Below are 23,264 nucleotides of genomic sequence, written 5' to 3' on the forward strand. Positions count from 1 at the left end.
GTCAAAAATCAGGGATTTTACTCGGTGTGTGTGTGTGTGTGTGTCTCCAATCTCCTTTACATTTTCCGCTTTTACCTTGAAGCTATGCCCTCCAGTATTTAAACTTTTCCTCTTGTGGGGAGGGAATGATCCTTTCATTATTCTATACACTGCTGCATTCTTTGACATTTTCACTATTTTTTGCGTCATTTGTAAACATGCTATCAGCCCATCTACATTTTTTTCCAAATCTTGGGTCACAGACTTCCAGTCACAGAAAAAGTGGTCCACTACTACCCTCAGTCCTCTCTGGTCAAGCCAATTTTGAGTCTAATTTACCGACATAGAAGATCCTTAGTGATTTAGTCTAATAAAACAGCCTACCATGTGGGATTTTGTTAAATCCATTCAGACAACATCTGCTATCCTGCCACCATAAATCAACCATTGTCACCTCCTCAATTGCCTTCCTTAAACAAAGGAACAACAATGGCTCCTCTCCTGCTCTTTGAGACCTTAACCTGTGGCAAGAGAGGAGTCAAAGATCTATGTCAAAGCCCCAGCAATATTGTCCCTTGGCTCTCCCAATATCTTGGGACAGATCCTATCAAATCCTGGTAACTTATCCACTTTATTTTTAATTCTTTTATTTCCCAATAAATCATCAATAATAAAGCCTTGCAAACCCCTTTTATCTTTGGCTCCCCATCCCCCAAAGGTTCTGGTTGCTCAAGGTGCGAACCACGGTTGGGTGAAGGAGAAATGGATAACGCCAGTAGTGCTTTAGTAACTAAAATTTAACTGGCTTTAATATCTGCCTACCTCCTTTTGATGCACAAAAGTGCTGGAGAAACTCAGCAGGTCCTGCAGCCTCCATAGGAGACAAAGATACACAAACAATGTTTCCTGCCTGAGCAGCCATTTGTCAAAAAGCAGGCAGATACCTGAATAAAATGGGGGGGGGGGGGGGGTGTGGGAAGAAGTGAGAAAGGGGTAGGGGGAAGAGCACAGGCCAAGAGGCCATAGGTGGGCATTGATAGGAGGGGAGGAGAGGAAAGCTAAGAATTGATCACAGGAGGGGGTAGCTCTATGAATGCAGAGCTGGAGAAAAGGAGACTGAGGGAAAAAGAGAGAGAAGTGGGAGCTGGAGGAAAGGAGTCAGGAGGATAGGGAAAGAGAGAGAGGCAAGGGTGGGACATATGGAAACAAGAGAAGTTGACATTATTGCCATCTGTTTGGAGGGTGCCCAGCTGGAATACAAGAGGTTTTGTTCCTCCAATTTGTCTCATTTTGGCAGTGCATGAGACCATGGGCAGAAATGTCAGAATGGGAATTGAAATGGGTGGCCACTGGGATATCCCTGCTATTGCAGAAGACAGTGTGAAGGTGCTCAATGAAGCAATCTCCCAGTCTGTTTCCAGTTTCTCCCATGTTATGGAGGCCATAATGAGAGCACTAGATGCAAGAGATGACCCCTGAAGATTCACAAATTAAGTGTTGCTTGACTTGGAAGGACTGTTTGGGGCCTATAATGGTTTTGAATGCAAGAGAAGCATTTCCAGCAGTCATGGGTTGATACCAAGGGAATGATTGATGGGAAGGGATGAGGGAGTCACAAGGGAGTGGTTTCTGCAGAGGGAGGAAAGAGAAAGATGTGGCTAGTGGTGCAATTACATTGTAGATGGTAGAAATTGCAGTGGATATTATGTTGCATGTGGAGGGTGGTGGGTAAGGATAAGGGGAAATCCTGTTGTGAATGTGTGGGGCAGAGAGGACCAGGGTAGATGTGCGGGTGAGGGCTGAGTTTGTGGTAGGAGAAGGGAACAGGATAGCAAAGGAGGTAGGCAGATATTAAAGCCAGTTAAATTTTTGAAGGGGGAGGATATACATCTCAGATGTTCTGGAATGGAAGAACTCAACCTGGGAGAAGATGCGACGGAAATGGAGTTGCAAGAATGGACTAGAAACCTTACAGGGATAAGGTGTGATGGGGTGTAGTCGAGGTAACTGGGTTTGTGGAAAATGTCTGCCAAGAGTTTGTCTCACCCCCATATTCTTCATTTCCTGCACATCTGCCCTGGCTCCATTGCAATGAGGACAGAATTCCCCAATTTATAACTGCCATTAAGGTGTGATGGGGTGTAGTCGAGGTAACTGGGTTTGTGGAAAATGTCTGCCTAGAGTTTGTCTCACCCCCATATTCTTCATTTCCTGCACATCTGCCCTGGCTCCATTGCAATGAGGACAGAATTCCCCAATTTATAACTGCCATCCCACTAGCTTTGGCATCCAATATGTTAAACTCTGCCATTTCCACCACCTGCTAAGTGATCCCACCACCAGACACTTCTTTCCCCTCTCCTCCCATCTTGCCTTCTGTTGGGACCACTCCCTCCGCAACTCCCTATTCCACTCCTCCCTTCCCACCATTCGCCCCCTTGGTACCTAACCTGTGTCTGCAGGAAATGCTCCACTTGCACCCACACCTCCTCCCTCACCACCATTCAGGGCCCCCAAGCAGCCCTTCAAGTGAAGCAGCACTTCACTTGCAAATCTGCAGGGGTTGTGTACTTCATCCAGTGCTCCTGTTGTGGCCTCCTGTACATTTGAGAGACTGGCACAGACTGGAAGATTGCTTCATTGAGCACCTTTGCTCAGTCTGCTCTAATAGCAGGTATCTTTCACAAGCAACACTTTTTAATTTTCTCCTCCCCACCCCCACCCACCCATTCTCAGAGCAACATGACTGTTCATAGATTCATGCACTGTTAAAGTGAGACCACCTGAAAATGGACGAGCAATGCCTCTTATTCTGTCTGGGCACCCTCCAACCAGAGGCATTAACATTGACTTCTCCATTTTTCATAGACCCCAACCCTACCTGATTCGTCTCTCTCTTTCCCTATCTCTTTGTCTCCTTTCTTCCAGCTGTTCCTCCCCCCTACCCCTTCTCTCCTTCAACCCCCCCCCCCCCCCCCCAATTATTTATTCAGGCATCTGCCTGCTTTTTGCTTGTTCCTTGATGAAGGCCTCGGAGTCAAAACATTGATAAAATATCTTTGCTTCCTATGTACGCTGCAGGACCTGCTGAATTTCTCCGGTGCTTTTGCTTAGAAACTATTGAACCTTTTAATTCTGAGAGTATGCAATAGGATTAAAGTCTAATTATTACCAAGATGTGTGCATGACCTGTGGAAATTTGCATTTTAAATTTTACTTGAAAGTTGCGGTCATGCTGAAATATTCCATATTTATCCAAAGCATGTCAATAGTTTCTCTATGATAACGTTTTCTTTTTTTTTGTCTTTAGGATCATGAAGCAGAGAATTCTGATGTTCCCGGAACCTCCACCAGGAATACAAAGGTAGTTCGATCTTAGTTTCATACAACAGATATGTCAGTATTCAGGACTAAATCAGCTGATGTGCATTGTTATTACATTAGTCAATTTTTGTGCATTAAATAAAGAGAAAATATATCGTGAAATATTTAATTTTCTACTTAAAATTGGCTATCAGAATATGTTGAAGAATGTGACTGAAACCTCTGTAACCAGCATCTATTTTAACCCCTGATGCATCTATCAGAACAATGGGTATATTTATCTTATAACATACTCTGATATGTGTGTGTAGATTTCCTTGAAAATAGAAGGATATTCATGTACTAATATGTGTGTAGAGGTTCCTGGCCATAGGTTGGAGCTAGTCATTCTCAGATCGTAGTTATGCTGTCAAGAGGACTGATTGCAAGGGGAACTGTACTTTTCCATCGAAAGTGGTGATGGTTGTATGGAAGATTCTTCTACATGTTGTAGGCATAATCTTTTAACTTTTTTTGTCTTGGGAAATGATGAAGGAGTACCGTCCAAGGAGGACGCAGCGTAAACGTGTTCGATCACATGATATAAATGCATGGAAGGAGCGATGTAGAGAATTGCTGGATCTAATCTTTCAGTGTGAAGACTCTGAGCCTTTCCGCCGGCCTGTAGATTTATTTCAGTATCCGGTATGTATATTCCTAATTTTGTTTGTTTATCTGTTTTTTTTAAACTATAATAGAATGATAAAAATAAGTTGTATAAAAGGAAGTCCTGGGATCTTCCTCACATTCTGACATTCATGGAGGGCAGTTAGAGAAAATGGTGTAGGGAATGTGGTTGACCAGTTGGCACGTGACAAGTTTAATCCTGTGACACATTCTAAAACAGTTTCTTAAATTTATATCGTGAAGCAGTCTACTTGTTTGAGCAGAGAATGGGAGGAGCAGTTCCTCCTCATCTCTGATCACCTGATGAGATTATGAGATGCATAGATGAAGTTGATGGTCAAAATGTTTTTCCACTGCTATGAGTATCAAAACCAAGAGGGCATAAGTGTAAGGTGAGGGATAGTAACATTAAAGGAGATCTGATGTGTAAGTTTTTTTTAATGATATCTGGAAAGTGCTGTCAGATAAATGGTGAATCAGATCCAATCACTGTTTAAGAGACATTAAGACCAATGTTTAAATAGGCAAGACATAGAAGGATACAGTTTTAATTCACCAAGTCAGAGTTTTACAGCACAAAAAGATGTCCCTTGTCCATGCCCACCAAGTTGTCAACCTAAGCTAGTCCTATTTGTTGGTATTGGGCCATATCCTTATTAAAAACCCTTCCTAACCATGTACTTCTCTGTCTTTCAAAAGTTGTGATTATACCCTCTTCTGGCATCTCGTTCCATATACCCACCACCCTCTACAAAAAAGTTGCCCCTCAGGTTTCTTCTCAATCTTTCTCCTCTCTCCTTACGTCTATGCCCTCTCTCTAAGATGCTTGTGATCTCTGCAGCCTTTCCAGTGTAATGACAACCTTCCCACAGCTGGGTGATGAGAATTGCATACAATGTTTCCAATGTGGTCTCACCAACAACTTGTAATGTTTGTAACATGATATCCAACTCCTGTACTCAATGTTTTGACTGATGAAGGTGAGCTAGGCAAATGCTTTCTTTTCTACCCTGTCTACCTATGTTGCCACTTTCATAGAACTATGTACCTGTCCTCCTCAGTCTCTCTGTTCTACAGCATTCTGTAGGGACTTGGCATTTACTGTACAAGCCCTGCCATTTGATCAATAGCAGCACCTCGCATTTCTCTTCAGTTAAATTCTGTCTGCCATTACAAAGGGATAACCTTCTCCATTAAAAACTATAATTCCAATTTTGGTGTCATATGCAAACAGAAAAAATGCCAACTACAATCTCATCCAAATCGTTAAAACAAATGATGAAGAACTGTGAACCCAGCACCAATCCTTGTGGCGTATCACTATTCATAGGTCTCCACTCTGAATAACAATCCTTCACTACAGCCCTCTACATAACATGTCAATTTTTGTGTTCAATTTGACTGCTCGTCCTGGATACCATATGAACTGACCTTCTGGTTTCACCTTTTGTGGGTCCTTGGCAAAAATTTGAACAGTCCATGTATGCAATCTCCACTGCCCCAGCCTCTTAAGTCTTCATTGTCTCTTTAAAACAAAAAACTCATGGGATTCAATTTTCCATGCACAAAGCCTATCCCTATTAAGTCTTTGCCTTTTCAAATGTTGATCCATCCTGTCCTTTGGAATCTCCTCCAATAGCATACCCACCTCTGACATTAGGCTGATGAGCCTGTAATTCTCTGGCTTTCTTAAATAAGAGTCTTGTGGTACCTCACCAAGGCTAAAGATATCTGCCACAATCCCTGTAATTTCTTTCCTAGATTTTCCACAATGTTTGGGATGCATCTGATCAAGTTTTGGAGATTTATCTACATTTATGCATTTTAAGACCTCCAGAAATTCCTCTTCTGTAATGTGGACATTAATATAGATATGTCCCAAGACCTCACTATTTATTTTCCTAGCTTCTAATTTCCAAGATTTTTACCATGTAGATGTGAAATATTAATTCAAGACACTACCCCTCTCTCCTGTGGCTCCCTAGTTATTTCTTGCTCTTGATGTAGAATCTCTTAGAATTTTCTTCTTCCTTCTCTGCCAAAGCCATCTCATCATCTTGTTGCCCTTATCATTTCCTCCTTAAGTGAACTCTTGCATCTCATGTACACTTTGAGGGTTTCACTTAATTCCAGCCGCCTATAAACCAATCTGCCTCCTTTTTCCTATTCAGGGCTTCAATATTTCCCTTCATTCATGGTTTCCTAATCCTAATGATAGCCTTGTCCTTCATTCTAACAGCAACATGTTTTCTTGAACTATTCCAGTTTAAGTGAAGACTATCCTGCTCCCAACTTTCTCAGGCCCAGTTGTAAGGATCCAGAAATCTAAAGCCCATTTTTATGTTATCCCTTCAGCTGCATGTCCACATATTCTTGTACCTAATGGCATATGGCACTAGAGATTACAACCTTCAAGCTCCTGCTATTTTTCCAGCAGTTAATCTATTGTATGCTGTGCAGTCTTTTTACTGAGTCTATATATGAAGTCAAGTACTGCCATGTCTGTCTACACTGCTTCCCAAATTGTGCAGGAGCTTTCATCTGTGTCTATATTTCATGTTCATTTCAAGTGAAGCAACCAGCTGATAATTTAGTGGAGAAGTCTTTTGGATGTGTGCATAAAAATTTAAAGCAAAAGACAAATTAAATTGAAATTCCAGTTAAAATGTTCATCTATCTTTTTCAAATATCTTCACTGGTGTGTAAAAATGGTTAGTGCTGCAGGAATCGCAGGCTATCTTGTATTTGGGTATTTATCTTTTTTCTCCCCCCAAAAATGAAAATGCATATTCATCAATACAACTGTGATACAGAGATCAGCACTGGAATTTCCTCAGCTGATTTATCTTGGGTGTGACCATTTTCAGATACTTAGGTTTATAGAGTATGTTTGGAGGTAGTTCACCAAAATAGCGTAATTGAGAGAACTTTTCAGAAATGCCTGATGAAAGGGTGTTAATTTTGAAATTTGACAGAGGGCTTGGGCCCAAAATGTTGGATACCTTTTACTTCCTGCTGAGTTTCTCCAACACTTTTGTGTATTGGGCTTTAAAAACTAATGGTCTTGATTTAGAGTTCCTGTTTAATTTCGAATAATCATTTTCTTTTTGTACACTTTTAGGATTATAGAGAGATTGTTGACACACCAATGGATTTTGGCACGGTAAAAGAGACACTGGAGGCTGGAAATTATGAGACACCAATGGAATTGTGTAAAGATGTCCGGCTTGTTTTTAGCAACTCCAAGGCTTACACTCCCAGCAAAAAATCAAGAGTAAGACAACTGATGAAATAACATCCATGTGAATTTTTGAAACTATACAGATGGTCAAAGGATACAAAATTCAGCATGGAACCAGGCCCTTTGGCCCACAAGTCCATGCTTATTAACAACCACTCATTTACACCAATCCTATATTTGTTCCATGTTTTCTTCTTCCCACATTCTCACCAGCTCCTCCCAGATTCTTCTGCTCACACATACAAATTAAAGGAAGTTCACAATGGTCAATTCATCTAACATTTTTGGTATGTGGTAGCAAGCATAAGCTCCTGGAGGAAATCCGTGTGTTCTAATGGAGAACATGCAAACTCCACAGAGCCCCTGAGATTAGGATTGAATCCAAATTCCTGGTGGTGTGAGGCAGTAGCTGCACTAGCTACTCTACTCTGCTACCCCTTGTTAATTTAGCTTTTTATAATACATTCTGATTTTAGTTATGGCTGTTTAGTTATGTATATAGAACAATACAGCACAGTTCAGGCCCTTTGGCCCTCGATATTGTGCCGACCCATATATCCTTTACTTTAAATTACTAAATCCCCCCATACCCCATAGCTCTCTATTTTACTTTCATCCATGTGTCTGTCTAAGAGACTCTTAAATGGCCCCAATGTTTCAGCCTCCAACACCATCCCCAACAAGTCATTCCAGGCATCCACAACTCTCTGTATATGTATATTTTTTAAACTTACTCCCCTATACTTCCCTCCTTTAACTTTGTACATATGTCCTCTGGTTTTTGAAGATCCTGTCTTGGAAACAGGTACTGGCTGTCCACCCTATCTATGCTTCTCATAATCATGTAGACTTATATCAAGTCTCCTTTCATCCTTCTACACTCCAGAGTGAAAAGTCCTAGCTCTGCTAACCTTGCCTCATAAGACTTGTTTCCCAAAATTCAGGCAACATCCTGGTAAATCTCCTCTGTGCCATGCCCATAGCTTCTACATCCTTCCTATAATGAGGTGACCAGAACTGAACACAATACTCTCTCTAAGTGTGGTCTTACCAAAGATTTGTAGAGTTGTAACATGACCTCTCTACTCCTGAATGTAATGTCTCATTAATGAATCCTAGCACCCTATAGGTTTTCTTAACTGTCCTAACAACCTGTGTGACCTTGAGGGATGTATGGATTTGGACCCCAAGGTCCCTCTGTTTATCCATACTCTTGTAACGCTGTACTGAGCCTTCTGGTTAGTCCTTCCAAAATACATCACCTCATACTTATCAGGATTGAAATCCATATGCCATTTTTCTGCCCAAATCTGCATCCTGTCTATATCCTCTTGTAACTTTCGACAACTTTCTTCTGCATCCACAACTCCTTCAATCTTCCTGTAGTCTGCAAACTTACTGACCCATACATCAGCCTCTTCATCCAAGTCATTTATAAAAATCACAAAAAACAGGAGTCCCAGAACAGATCTCTGTGGCACTCCACTCATCACCGACCTCCAAGAAGAATACTTTACTTCCACTACTACTCTCTGCTTTCTTCCAACAAGCCAATTTTTTTTATCCATACAGCTAATTTTCCACCGATCCCGTGTCCATTGACATTTTGGATGAATCTCTTATGGGGGACCTTGTCAAATACCTTGCTAAGATCCACATAGACCACATCTACCGCCCTGCCCTCATCAATTTCTTTTATTACCTCTTCAAAAAACTCAATTTGACTCATGATGCACAACCTTCCTTTCAGAAAGCCATGCTGACTATTCTTAAGTACACTGTTCTTCTCCAAATGCTCATAAATCCTATCTTTATAAGAATCCTCTCCATTATTTACACACCATGGACTAAAATACCCAGGATTCTCCCTATTACCTTTTTTAAACAAGGAGACTATATTCACCATTCTCCCATCCTCCAGAACCTCCCTGTTGACAAAAGATTCAAAGATCATCACTACTGCCTCAGCTATTTCTTCTCTCACTTCACATCGCAGCCTGGGGTATATCTCGTCTGGCCTTGGGGACATCAATCTTGATGTTTTTAAGAAGATCCAACACTTCGACTTCATTAATCTCCAAACTGTCCAGCACACAGGCCTGTTCAATTTCAACCTCACCGTGACCAAGGTCTTTTTCTCTTGTGCATACTGATGCAAAGTATTCATTTAGAACCTCTCCAACCTCCTCTGCCTCCAGGCACATGTTGCCTCCCTTACCCTTTAGCGGCCCCACCTTCATTCTTGTCATCCTCCTGTTCTTCACAGAAGCGTAGAATGCCTTGGGGTTTTCCTTAATTCTACACGTCAAGGCCTTCTCATGCCCCTTCGGGCTCTCATAAGTCCTTTCTTAAGCTCCTTCCTCGCTATCATATACTTCTCATGAGTCCTTCCTGTTTCCTGCTTCCTTTATCTAATGTATGATTCCTCCTGGCTTGATGCCTGACCTGTTTCGTCAGCCATGGTTCCCTTTTCCTACTATCTTTTTCCTGTTCCAGTGGGACAAACCTACTTTGAACCTAGCTCGTGATCCCTAACCTTACTCCACATTACCTCTGTGTTCTCTCCCTTAAACATGTTTCCAATATATTCTCACTAGTTCCTGCCTCATCCCTTCATAATTAGCCCTTCCCCAGTTAAGCACTTTCCCAGTTTGACTGTTTATATCCTTTTCCATAACTATAGTGAAGCTAAAGGAGTTGTGATCACTCTCACCAAAATGCTCCCCCACCGAGAGGTCTGCCACCTGACCAGGTTCATTACCAAGAACCAGGTCCAGTATGACCTCTCCTCTAGTCGGCCAGTCCACAGACTGGGTCAGGAATCCTTGTGCACCCTGACAATTTCAGCCCATCTATAGGTGTCATCCTTAATTACAACTATGCATTTCCCGCACCATTCCAAAATCTGCCTGCTTATCTACTTTGTTTCCCGAGGGCTATTTGGGGCCCAAAAGACTGCTTCCAGCACAGTGATAGTTGCCTTCCTATTTCTGACTTTCACACACACCAACTCATTGGACACTCCCTCTACAGCCTCCTCTCTTTCTAAAGCCATGATACTATCCCTGACTCATTATTTGTTTTTGTCTAACTGAATGAGAGATAAAAGTTGCCAGGATAAAGGATGAGTTCTCTTTGAACACTGCTGGGGGAAAAAAAAGTTCATTTATTAGAGTTTTGCATATTTATCAGAAGAGAATAATTTTTGGATGATGTGATGATCAGTTTTACCTTCAAGTCAAAGCTATCAAGACTAACCTTGGAGATACATGGTGTATTAGTCTTGATCATTATTTTGGGAAAAATAGTTGCACAAATAAAATAATGTCATAAGCTGGAATGCTTCTTAAGGTTCATTGTAATAATCTATTTTGTGGAATCTAATCATTTAAATCTCTTCAATGAACATCGCTCTGGTGTTACAATTAAATGTTTATTCTCATTAGATCTACAGTATGAGTTTACGACTGTCAGCATTGTTTGAAGACCACATAAGCTCAGTCATTTCTGATTATAAGGCAGCAGTTCGATTTTGTTCAAGAAAGAAGCCTTGTACACAAAGGCTGAAACGAGGAAGAAGTAGCTCGCCCTCAAGCAGTGCTACATCGAGGTATATTAATTCAACATAGTCAAGATAGTAAATGTCTATACTTTGTCATTATTTGTAACATTATTGGGTATGGAGAACTTGAAAGTGATATCATTTTGAAAGTATTGAATCCAAACGTGTTGCTTATTAAAAGAAATCTATTCTTTTGCATCTGCAGTATAAAATTAGTAAAGGTCTATTCACTGTTGTCTCAAGGTATTAGCTAACTGTATCATATCCAAGATTTCCTGCTTCTTCGTGAAAAACTGAATGGATCAAGTGTGTTCTTTGCCTATTGAACAAAATAATCTTAATGCATCCCAGTTCAACAAATTTAATATTTTAAAACCTAAAATTATAGACTTGTTCTGTTGGGTGTCACCATAAACCTGATAGTCCAAGGGGCCTCCTGTACAGTGAAATGTAATTTTTTTTTAAATGGTGTGGTACAATAGGTTTAGTGCAATTGTGAGGTTCTTTTTTAAATTCTACTATTCCATTGCACTATCATTTCTTTTCAGAAGTGCTCATGAAGAGTAGGCATGATTAGTGAATGAAATTAGGTCAATGATGTCTCATTTTGTCACCAACAAACCATATATCTCATTTATATTAAATATTGATCCTAATTTATCAAATCTGTCCCAAGGATTGAGTGTTTTGGGGTGTGAAGGTGTATTTCCAAGGTTACATCAGTCCTCGGTGCAAACACAGAACCAGGCATAACACGCATGCAGACAAACGATGCATTTGCAGGACAAGTATTCATATATAAAGATTGTTTCATAAATAAGAGAGTCTTGCCTGGTTTACATGACCAGTTTCTTTGGTTGTTCAGCACTCTCATTGCCTATGGGAGAACCTGTTCCTCAGCCTAATGTTACTGGCTCTGATACTTCTCTCTCTTTCTGGATGGGAACAGCTAAAAAATACTGCGTGCAGGTGGAAGGGGTCCTCGATGATTTTGCACGCCCTCTTCAGACAACAATCTGGTAGATCATGTCGATGAGAGGGAGGGAGACTAGAGTGATCCTCTCTGTCATTCTTGTGGTCCTCCGATTGACCTCCGATCCATTTCTCTACAGCAATTGTACCACACTGTGATGCAGACGGCCAGAAGGCTCTCGATACAGCTCCTGTAGAAGGCTGTGCCTTCCTGACCAGTAAGGAGATGTGTGTCCACGATAGGTTACTAGTTGAGTGAATTCCGAGGAACTTGGTGCTCTCTACTCTCTCCACTACATAGTTGTTAATGTGTCGTGGAGGGTGGTCGTTCCTGGCCTCCTGAAGTCCACATTCATCTTGTCCACGTTGAGACTCGGGTTGTTACTCTTGCACCATATCATGAGATTTTCCACCTCTTCTCTGTAATGCGACTCATTGTGACTACTGTTGTGTCGTTCTGCATACTTGATAGAGAGAGATATATATGTATATATCTTGATGAAGGGCTCAAGCTACATAAAGGACACAGTGTGACCTGCTGAGTTTCTCTAGCGTTGTGTTTTTACTCCAATCATGGTGTCTGCAGACTTTTGTGTTTTGTTCGGCATTTCTTATCTCTTCCCTTGAAGATCTAAGTTGATTAAGAATTTGCTGTATGATTCTAAAAATATGTTCTTGATGTGGTTCCCTAACATAAAAATATACATTGATATACCATAACAATATATGTTCAATTGCAGCCCTGAAAGGAAACGAAAATTTCTGAAACCTCAGGCTAAGATGGAACCCCAAGCTTCACCGTTATCGATGCCTGTAAGAGCAACAAGTGTGAAATCCTCTGTTGTTCACGCCAATGGAAAATCAGGTGAATCTGCTCCGGTGGCCCGCACCAGAAGCACAAGGCTACGACAGGGCATGGCTCCTGCGATTGAAGCACCACCTTTAATAGGAACGGTGACAGCAGTTTCAAAGCCTTTTGTGGATGCATCAACAGGAAGAACAAGTAAGTGCTGACAAACATTTTATTTTGTGGTTTGCAGTCGAATGCCTTATGTGACTGCATCCCAATGATAAATATAGTGAAACAGTGATGCCCTTTGCAAGGCAAATGGCTGCTGGGTACTGCAATTAGTGGGAGACAGGTTCCACCTCGATCTTCAGCTTCCTGTTGCAAAATGACTTGTAGGATCGCCTGCAATCTGACAAGTATAAGAAAACTGCATTAAAGTAGAAAAAAACCCAAATGTACTTTGCTGTGCTCCAGTTTAAGCAAGTGTTTTTTTTCTCTTTATGAATTCTAATCTATGAATTTGAGACCTATGGATGGAGAAGTATTTTTGAACAACTTATTCATACCACATTTGCTTTAGATTGGAGACATTGTAAAAATTCCAAAAAGAGTTTGATCAAGCTAAATTCTGATGACTTCATGGTGACTTAGCTTAATGTTGACATATTTCCAGATTTTTTTTTTAAGCCCAGTTCAGATTCTGAAACTTTGAACCTGAACTTTCATCCACTAGAGATCATTTAGATCTTCCATTATTTCATGTTCATTGGTTCATGCCTCCCCTCCCCTAAATAATGCTTAATCCTCAAACTTTAACCTTGCTTCTCCTCACACAATTACTTTTCCAGGCCATTTAAGTTAGATGAGTCCCCTTTGAGATTGGCTCCCCCAAGGTATTTTGAGATGTGAATCATCAATTTATCAACCACCAAATTTTAGGTAATTCTATTACTTTAACCTATTACATCCCTCAATATGAGAAATGAAACTGCAACATTTTCAGGAGCTGAATACTCTGCCCATCCAAGTTATCAGAGCCAGAAATGTTTTTCTCATAACTATTCTTTATAACTGAATGTTTAATACAACTCTAACTATGTAAACCTGGATATGACTATTTGATGCTTTACAGCATCTGTAAAATAAAACTTAATTGGAAACTTCAAATGTAATGGTAAATGAAAAGACATAATTTCTCTTCTTGTTTAATATTTTAGCAGACAATAATTCTAAGCCATCGAAAGCCCAGAACAATGTCCTTAATCCTAAACTATCTGAGTCAAAACACAATACTAAGACTTCATTGACAGGTGAAAAGCCTCAGAAAAGGAGGTTCACACGTAGAAATAAAGCAACAACCTTCAAACAACCTAAAGGCAAGTCTTTTTTTAAACTGGCATATGGCAGTCAGTTGATTCTGTAATGAAGTATCTAATTGATTGTTGTGATAGGGAATAACCTGTTGATATGTCATAAATTGTTAAATTGCATCCAGCATATATCACTGCCTTACCAAACAGGTTAATTCTTAGCACTACAGTAAAGGGGGCATGAAATTCTATCATGTTGTCCATTGTTTTTGTGCCTTTTCTTATCACATTTCTCAGTTTCATCTTTTTCATCTCCTCCTTTGAGTAATGGCCATGAATTGTCACAAATGTGTGGATATATGAAGATTGTATTGTTTTCCTTTAAGGACACAATGCAAGCACTGAGCATGGAGGTGGGCCTGATGAATTCCAGTGGCCATCACTTCCAGAATGCTGCTGTGCAACAGTGGGATGAAATTTTACATTTTCCATATCATGTTTCTCAGGTCATTCTCAGGTTGTCTGCTATATTTCAGCTTCCTTGTCACACAGATGTATCACTTTTAAAGGATGACTAACCCCTCTTTCCTTGGCTTTACACTTGTATCCAAGCTTCAACTAATTCGATGGTCCTCCTTCTGTCTACCGTTAGGTTTCTAGAACATAGAACATAACAGCACGGTATAGACATGTCAGCCCACTGTTATGTTGACCTATGTAAGCTTACTCCACAACAATTCATTTTAAATTTAAATGAGATATACAAGCACAGTAACAGCCCAGTTCGGCCCATGAGCCCATGCCGCCCAATTACACCCAATTGACCTACAACCCCCAGTATGTTTTAAAGGGTGAAAGGAAACCGGAGCTCCTGGAGGAAACCCACGCAGGAGTAGGGAGAACTCCTTACCGACAGTGCGGGATTCGAACTCTGGTTCCAATCGCTAGTGCTGTAACAGTGTTGAGCTAACTGTGCTGCCCTTCTGCACTAACCATACCGCACAGTCTAATCCTTCCCTACTTCACAACCACACCCTGTATTTTGCATTTATGCGCCTATCTAAAAGCCTATCGAACCAACATCTATCACCATTGCAGGCAATGCATTTCAAACATTCATCACTTTCTATGTAAAAAGAAAACTTGTCACTGACATCTCCCCAAAATGTTCCTTCACTCTCGCTTTATACGGATGTCCTCTGGTATTGACTATTGTCACGCCAAGGAAAGGTGCTGGCTGTCCGTCCTATTGATGCCCTTCATAATCTATGTACCCCTATTAAGTTACATTTCATATTTTGACACTTGAAATAAAAAAAACCAAGCTCACTCAACCTTGCTTCATTCCAGGCCACATTCTGGTAAATCGCCCCTGCACCCTTGTAAAACAACTTCATCTTTTCTGAAATGGGTGACCAGAACTGAATGCAGTATTCCCAAATGTGGTCTAATTAGAGTTTTAAAGAGCTGCAACATTACTTCGTGCCTCTTGAAGTTAATCTCCCAGCTAATGAAAGCCAGCACATCATGCACCTTCTTAAGCACTCTGTCAACTTGCGCAGCAACCTTGGGGAACCTATGGTCTTCGACCCCAAGATCCCTCTGTTCCTCTATACTGCGAAGAATCTTTCCATTAATTACATACGCCACCTGCAAGTTGGACCTTCCAAAGTGCATCACTTCAGACTTGTCTGTATTGAGCTCCATTTGGAACTTCTCTGCCCAACTCTGCATCCTATATTTTGTTGTAACCTATGGCAACCTTCTACACTATCCAAAACACCTCTAACCTTTATATCATCCACAAACTTACTAACTCAACACTTCATTTCTTCACAAAGGTCCCAGAATGCCACTAGTCAACGACCTCAAGGCAGAAAATTATTTTCTATTTCCAGGACTAATAAGGGGACAAACTGCAATAATGGCAAGACATGCTTATATAAAGCTGCATTCTGCACGATTTAGCTATTATGAAGTTCAGCACTCTCTTGGAAACTTTAACACTTGGAGACTTATCTTGCCAGAGAGGCAGCCAATGGAGCACTTTTGCCACCATATGGCTTAACGATCATCAGAGCCCATTTTCCATTGTGACACAGATGTCCAGCTGAAGGTATCAACATTGTGTAGAAAATGCCTTCTCCACTTGATTATTAGCAAGATCTCGAGAGTCCAAAGTACAAGAATTTCAGAGGAAATTCTTGGACTATCCTCAGAGAATGCATAAACCAGGCCCAGCTTTGGTTTCCAAAGTCACTTTCTAAATTAGGGGAATGTATGCAATTATGCAGACATGTGGTAAGCAGGAAATGTTTCTCCTGTAAATGCTAACAATGTTCCTATTGATTAGCAACTCCCAGAAATTTCGTTACCCAAGATTACTGTTTTGCTAATTTATAGGAACTAGGAGAAACATTTCTCAGACATTTGTATTATTTTTTTCCAAACACTTAAATGAAATTAAATCCTTCCCTCAAATAATGTGCCTTTCACATGGTATGTACCAGTACAATTCAAATTATTCTGTGCTGGGGTTCATTTCAAGAACACAACCTTGGATATGTATTATTTATCATTTTGTAAAATGAATCCAGGCACTTCTGAAGGGAAATAAAATTTTATTGGGTATTTTTAAAAGTGGAGACAGAGGTTTTGGAGGGAATTTCAAAGAGAAGAACAGATAGATTTGAAGAGAACCAAATAACACTCCAGCACAGAAACGGGCCATTCTGCTTATCTAGTACATTTCAAGTTGCTATTCCACCTAGTCCCATTGACCTGTATTATAGCCCTCCACGCTCCTCCCATCCATACACCTTTCTAATCTTCTCTTATATGTCAAAATCCAACCTCCATTCACCACTTCCGCAGACGGCTTGTTCCATGTTCTCAACCCTCTTTATCCCATGTCCTCTTGTTCATTTTGCCAACCTCAGTGGATAAGCCTACTTGCTTCTTCTACCCCTCAATTTTGTACACATAATTTTGATTACTGTTTAGACAAAGAAAATGTGGAATAGTAAATGGATGGATTTGAAGGCAAAGTTCATTCCTGAAGGAATATGAGGCTGGAAGAACTTGTAAATGGCAAGTCTGGGAGATGAACTTAATAAGGATTTTGAATTTATTTTCTTAAAATGTAAAGACATGGTGTGGAATAAGTAGAGGTAATGAACAAAAATCATTGATTGGATAGGGATGTCAAATGTTTAGTAAAGTTGTAATTATACAGGTGCTTTGGAGAAGACCATGAAGCAAACTGAAAATGCAATACCAGTGGCATTTTAAATTGCCTCTTTCGTATGCAGAATATCTCAAATTGCTTCACAGTGCAGGTAGATATTTTTCCAGCTAAGCAGGATGAGATGAGGAGAGCAGACTATTTTGAGGATATTTCTAGATAAATGGAAAACGCAAAGCTAGAAGAAATCAAGCTAAGAATTACCAAATTAAAATCACATTTGCTTTGTTGTTCTAATTCAAATTGTTACAAGCCCAAAGGACCCCAAAACCCACCAGCAAGATATTCACCACAACAAATGGTTACTTAAACAAAAGTTGTTTTTAATTATCTTTAAACATAAAAATAGAATCAAACTTTAACTTATCACTATTAACTAACCCAACTTAACCCCCTTCTAATTCTAAGCACACGTGTATGTAACGTGTGTGTAAATTTAAGAAAGTTCTTTGGTTCACAATCCAATCTCACTTCTCATTCTCTCAAGTTCTCTGGTTGCGGGCAATTCTTATACTGTGCACAGAATATAACATGTATAAAGTTCACCCAGCTTTGGTGCTTGAAAGGTAAATGGTTACCGCTCAGGAAGGTTCTTGTAGGTTTGCAGAAATATGTAGTTCCAGGATTTCCACACGAGTTCCTTTCTGTTCCACTTATTCCAAGAGAAACATCAGATAAATAGCACTTCCAGCCATCCGCCACTCTGGAGCTTCTGTTTCAGTTCCAACAAGCTTCTCCTGGCTTATTACAGCTTTCTGTGTCACACACAGTCAAAGACTCCCTTCTGTCTCTCTCTTTCTCTGAGACTCAAACTACCAGGCAGCATGTCCTTCTCTCTCTCACTTGCAAAACCCCTGACCTTCTCCAGCAAACAATAGGAGTTGTCTTTTGGTCAATTTGTTGTTTTAGATAAACAATAACCTCTCAATGACCTTTTTGTGAAGTGGTATTAGGAGATGGCCTGTCTCTTGCTGTGGCTTTAAAAGACAATAGTCCATTCATTCACTTCAATTAACAGTTATTTGTGAAATCTCTATAGTATTCTTCATAGTTTCTGTAAAGTCACTGAATATGAATTCTTCAATATTTCAAATAGTATCTGTTTTAAAGTGTCTGCATGTATATAACCTACTCTACTTTTCCCAATTTATCTCCGAAAAACATTCCCAAATATTCCATCACAAAATGAAGTTATGACCTCATAACAGATTGAGTAATAATATCCATCCGTATTTAACGGTTTAAAGGATAAAAAAAAGTCTTCACTATTAAACTTGTACACCATGAACCAAAGAAAAAGTTAGAAATATTGTTTAGAAATAATTAAGTTTAATTTTCAAACATGTTGCTTTATTTATTTTACTTGCAACTATGTTGTCTATTTTTCATTTAACATACAGGTAACATCAAAGTTGAATCCTCAGTGCAGAAGAGGCCACAAATAAATGGACATACTTCATGTATCTCTGAATCTGTGGTAAAAAGAGGTATTGGTACGAAACCAGAAGAGGTAAAAACTTTTAAAGGACCTGGTAAGAAAAGAGGTAGGAAAAGTAAACAAGAGTTACTTCGTATTCTACAACAGAATGAAATGAAGAAGGCAGAAGTAAAGAAAGACTTAGCCAGCTTGAATGGTGAAGAAGCTACCTCAGAAAGCAGCTCTACTTTAGAGAGCATCACACAAAGAGAATCTTTGCAGAAGAAGCCAAGAGGCAGGAAACCCAAAGGAAAGAGTCTACTAGCTAAATCCAAATTGACACTTGTTGCTAAACGCAAGATGCAGACGAGGAGCAACAGTAGGAAACATGAAGAGCCCATGGAGCCCACTGAGCGAATAGAACCTGTGGAAGAGGATGAAAGGACTGAGGAAGCCATGAGTTCTGTATCTGTCATGAAAACAAGGAATCAAGGTAGACGGACAACATGCTACAATGAGGAGGATTCAGAAGAGGAGCAAAGGCAGCTGCTGTTTGAAGATTCCACCTTAACTTTTGGAACGTCCAGCAGAGGCAGGCTGCGGAAACTGACTGAAAAAGCAAAAGCCAACCTGATTGGTTGGTAAACAACTGTAGTGTTTTGTCTACTTGGTAAGGCTTCTTGTTTAGGTGAGAACAGATAAGGGTATGTTGCACTTGAGGTCACTGCATTGTCACCTGCAAATTGATTTAATGACGAGACAAAATGAGCAAGGACTGATCCCCAAAAAAGCTATGCTCTAAAATTAAAATCTTTTTCTATTCATGAATTACTGTACTGTCTGATCCATTTTAACAATGCACAAATGTTCAATGTTCTCCACCGTTCATGTTGGAATACTTGCCTTCTAGTAAGTATTTTGTTTGTTTCCATCTTGAATCTTCTGAAGAACTCCAGATTTGACATTGTTTTGGTGACCAGATGGATGGGACTGGTTGCTATTTGCACTTGTCAAACATTAATCATTATAGATTTGCCAGTCAGTCAAGACGGAATTCGGCAAATGTGTTGATTTAAACACTGCATACAAAACCTCTGATTTACATTATGTTTTTTAAAAATAGAGATATTTTAATAACACAATTTGATTTTTTTTTTAAATTCTGTTAGTTACTACTACCAAACATTTATGGAAGTTATCCAAAACAATAAGATCAAATAAATTCAAGATGATGACTTTCCTACAAGTCATCCTGTAAGCACATATAGAGATTAAACTTGTGCTGTTCACAATATCTTCACCGGTGAGTCAATTTCAGAAATCATTATTGGTCAGTATTTTTTAAAATCCTCTTGGATTTGATATTAATTCATATACGTTGTTTTTTTATTCAAGATTTTACTGGGCCACAATGTCCTGCCTTATACTGCCTTGCATTTTTTTCAAGGAAATGATTGCAACTGTGATCTTCATCATATATTCACAGTTTGTCCCTACTCTTCAAGAGACATATTTAGAAGTGTATAAAGACAGTGTTAAGTTGGCAAGAATGTTAAAAGCTGACTTGAACTTGCTTTGAATCCTAAAATATGTTCTATCAAAGTCTGAGAATTTCCATTTCACTTGTTTTGCATTTCCACTTTATGATCATTTCAGTCAGAAAATGGTTGAAAGGATTTACACTACTGCTCTGTGTAATTATGTACTTATGATTACTGTGCAGGTATAATTATGTATATGTCATCTGAAATGCATTTTAATAGTTATTTTGTCAGATTTCAGCTTGCACTGCTTCCTCTACCTCCTCCCCTAGATATGCACAATTTCACACGTTACCAATGAAGCCCTTGCTCATTTGTCAATCAATGTGTACTGCAGAGAACTCACAGTTGACTTCAAGTGCATAGAAGCACCTGCAATTCAAGCTTTCCAAAGAATTGCACAAATGGCCCTTTGCGTTCCCACGATTGTGAAGCAATTGTAAGCTGCTTCTCCAATTTATTGAATGTAGAGGCAAACAAAAAAAACTGCATTGCACTGGATTGAGTGGTTGTTTCTTGCTTACCTTACACAATCAGGAAAAAAAGAGGCAAAGTAGAAAAGAGGATTAATTTTCATTACATTTTCACAGGCGCTCCTATGCGTTCACACAAATATTGTATATTGTAAGTAGAAAAGAAATATTTTAAGATATAGTCCAGGAATGGGGTTGAGATGTGCCATCTATTCAAGTGGCTTTTAGCACACACAAACGCTTTCCATTTTTTCCATCTTTTTAAAGGGTCTATGAGAACAGTGTCTAACTCCTTTATTAGTTGGATAAGGTTCTGAAATTTTAAAACTACCAAGCATGTGAATTGCGCTGAAATTTCCAGACTTTTGCAAGAATTTCACCTACCCCTTCAATAGTACAGGATTTCACGGGAACGTACTTGGCACTGGTACGCAGTTAACAAATGTCCTGATGTAAAGGTCCCATTGTATATGAATATGCTCAATTATGTTTATTGGGCTTTTTAAGGAAAGCGTGATTTAAAATTCATTCCATGCATTAAAATATTCTGGAGCTTGCACCCTATTTTCTGATTTTAAAGAAAAATTGGCTTTTTTTGTAATCAGTAATTAAATGGTCAAAATACTTTTTATTGGATGTCTGCAAATTGTACATTACTACACAGTGTCGCTGTTGTGCACTTTCTGCCTACGTCTATTATGCTACATTAAGTCAGTAATTTCCCTCAAAAGAAATAGCATTTGGTGATTGTGCCTTGAATATATATTTTTTTCTTTTTTCTAGTTAATGGTTAGGGCTGGGATGAAAATGATTACACTCCAGAGTTTTCTACCTTTTGACACCACCTACTTATATGTATATAACTGAAACAAAGCCGTGTTTTTACATGAGAGCACAGATAATCACTTCTAAAAGTGATGAGATGCCATCACTGCATGTTGTAAATGTACACATGATTTGCAGGTCATTTCACTTCCAAACTGCCAAATGTACACTATTGCAGAATATTTCTTCAAGGTACTTTGAATGTTGTCCCAGTTCTGATAACCCCATGGTAGTTTTAAGGTGATGCTCGATTTGACTTTAAATCTTCTCACCAATTTGCATTTGTTTTTTTGAAATTTATTTTCTTGAAGTAACATGACAAGTTTTTATTATTTTGGTATACTATGATAATTTGACTAGATTTTTAAAACCTTTGTCCTAAAATTTATTTTTAAGTTTGTCTCCCTCTTTCATGTTACGTTCTAACATATTGGTGAGAAAAGCAAGCAATTTTCCAAATTTTGATATGAAGAGAAATTTGGAGAAAGATCAAGCTCATTAAGATACCTAGTGCTGTATCCAGTCAAGTTTGAGGCTGTAGTTATGGTGTGTGCCCATACATCATTCTGAATCTTATTTAAATATATACTTCTGTTAAGATATTTTTAATAATCAGTGAACCAAGAAATAATTGTCATTTTATGTACAAATTAAATGTGACCTTGTTTTATTCTTACTGGTCCTTCACAGTAATGCTCCCATGAACTGAATTAAAGTGTCTCTTTCCCTTTTGTAATTCTTTGTCAAAAATTGTGTAAATAAAATATTGGATAGTTGTGAGTGATTGAGGCCATATCCTATTTAAGGGATTCTGATAAGAATTAAATCTGAAAGGGTGATGAATGTCATTAGAACCCTGAGATTAGGTTTATTCACTCGCATATGTTTATCATATAAAATATACTGTGTTTGGAATTTCAAATGAGGTAAATTGTTCTTTAGTCATAATATATAGTTTGATGTTTTTAAGAGCATTTGAGGGCATCATGGTACAACTGGAAATGTTTTCATTTTGTTGAGGTCATTCACTTGAGGCACCATTTCAATGGGTTTATTAAAATTGATGTAAAGGAAAACTCCACACGCAGTATATATTATATACTTTTGTTAAAACTGTTCATAACTGCAGAACAGCATCTTGCCATTTCCCTTAGGATCCTTATTCTGATCCTATTTTTAAAATAAAAATTAATTCAAGAAAATTATTGCATGAGAGATTGATCTTTGTCTTTTATTAATTTTTAGCATTCATGATTTAATTTGTATTTGACCTTGCAGCCAAAGTTGAGAAGCTGCTTTTTCCTCCACAGTTGGAGGACACAAAAAAGTGTGTGTATCTACATGTTTCTTAACCTGTTAATTTATGTATTTTAGTTGCGTGGCTAAAATAAAGTTAAAAATGTGTACATGAATATTGCACAAACACCCACTTCTAAGAATACTGTTAAGTGTTGACTGTTGACTAACCCTTGCCGTTCCATATATTTGCAATTACAGTACCACCTTGGTCTGTGTTCAAGAAGTCAGGCTTCCTGTATCAAGGACATTTGCCTAAAGTGTGTAACTTTTATGCTGGAATTAACACTGGTTAAAAAGCAGTCTTCTGCATTCTAAACAGACCTTTACCCCACTCTGAAATGATTGAAAAGTCCAAAGCATGCTTTGTACTCTAGAAAATGTCATTTGCACCCTTTATCTTTACTGTTCATTTTTTTATATATGGGAGAGACGAATTTTACAAAGTACAATGATAATGGGACTTATGTATTTTATATTTAACACATTCGAATTTTGTAGATTAAAGTTTATATGTTTTAATAATTCAGCCTCTTAACATTAATTTGCTAATATTTTATTTTGGTACTATTAAGATGGGATAACAATAAAAATAGTTCCTGATTAGTTGTTATTTCAGTTTGT

General features: G+C 38.9%; 1 protein-coding gene across 3 annotated transcripts in view; it reads left to right on the top strand.

Moving 5' to 3' along the window:
- Positions 1-23,165, top strand: part of phip (pleckstrin homology domain interacting protein) — a 258,235-nt gene extending 235,070 nt beyond the window's left edge. For all 3 annotated transcript variants that reach the window (XM_069887423.1, XM_069887424.1, XM_069887425.1), the window contains 7 exons: positions 3,290-3,343; positions 3,838-3,987; positions 7,091-7,243; positions 10,657-10,820; positions 12,485-12,747; positions 13,752-13,910; positions 18,489-23,165. In XM_069887423.1, the coding sequence (XP_069743524.1) occupies positions 3,290-3,343; positions 3,838-3,987; positions 7,091-7,243; positions 10,657-10,820; positions 12,485-12,747; positions 13,752-13,910; positions 18,489-19,150 (1,605 nt within the window). In that variant the 3' untranslated portion in view covers positions 19,151-23,165. The remainder of the gene's footprint in view (positions 1-3,289; positions 3,344-3,837; positions 3,988-7,090; positions 7,244-10,656; positions 10,821-12,484; positions 12,748-13,751; positions 13,911-18,488) is intronic.
- Positions 23,166-23,264: the final 99 nt, after the last annotated feature.

Source organism: Narcine bancroftii, chromosome 6 (assembly GCF_036971445.1).
Source record: "Narcine bancroftii isolate sNarBan1 chromosome 6, sNarBan1.hap1, whole genome shotgun sequence".
Taxonomy (NCBI): Eukaryota; Metazoa; Chordata; class Chondrichthyes; order Torpediniformes; family Narcinidae; genus Narcine; species Narcine bancroftii.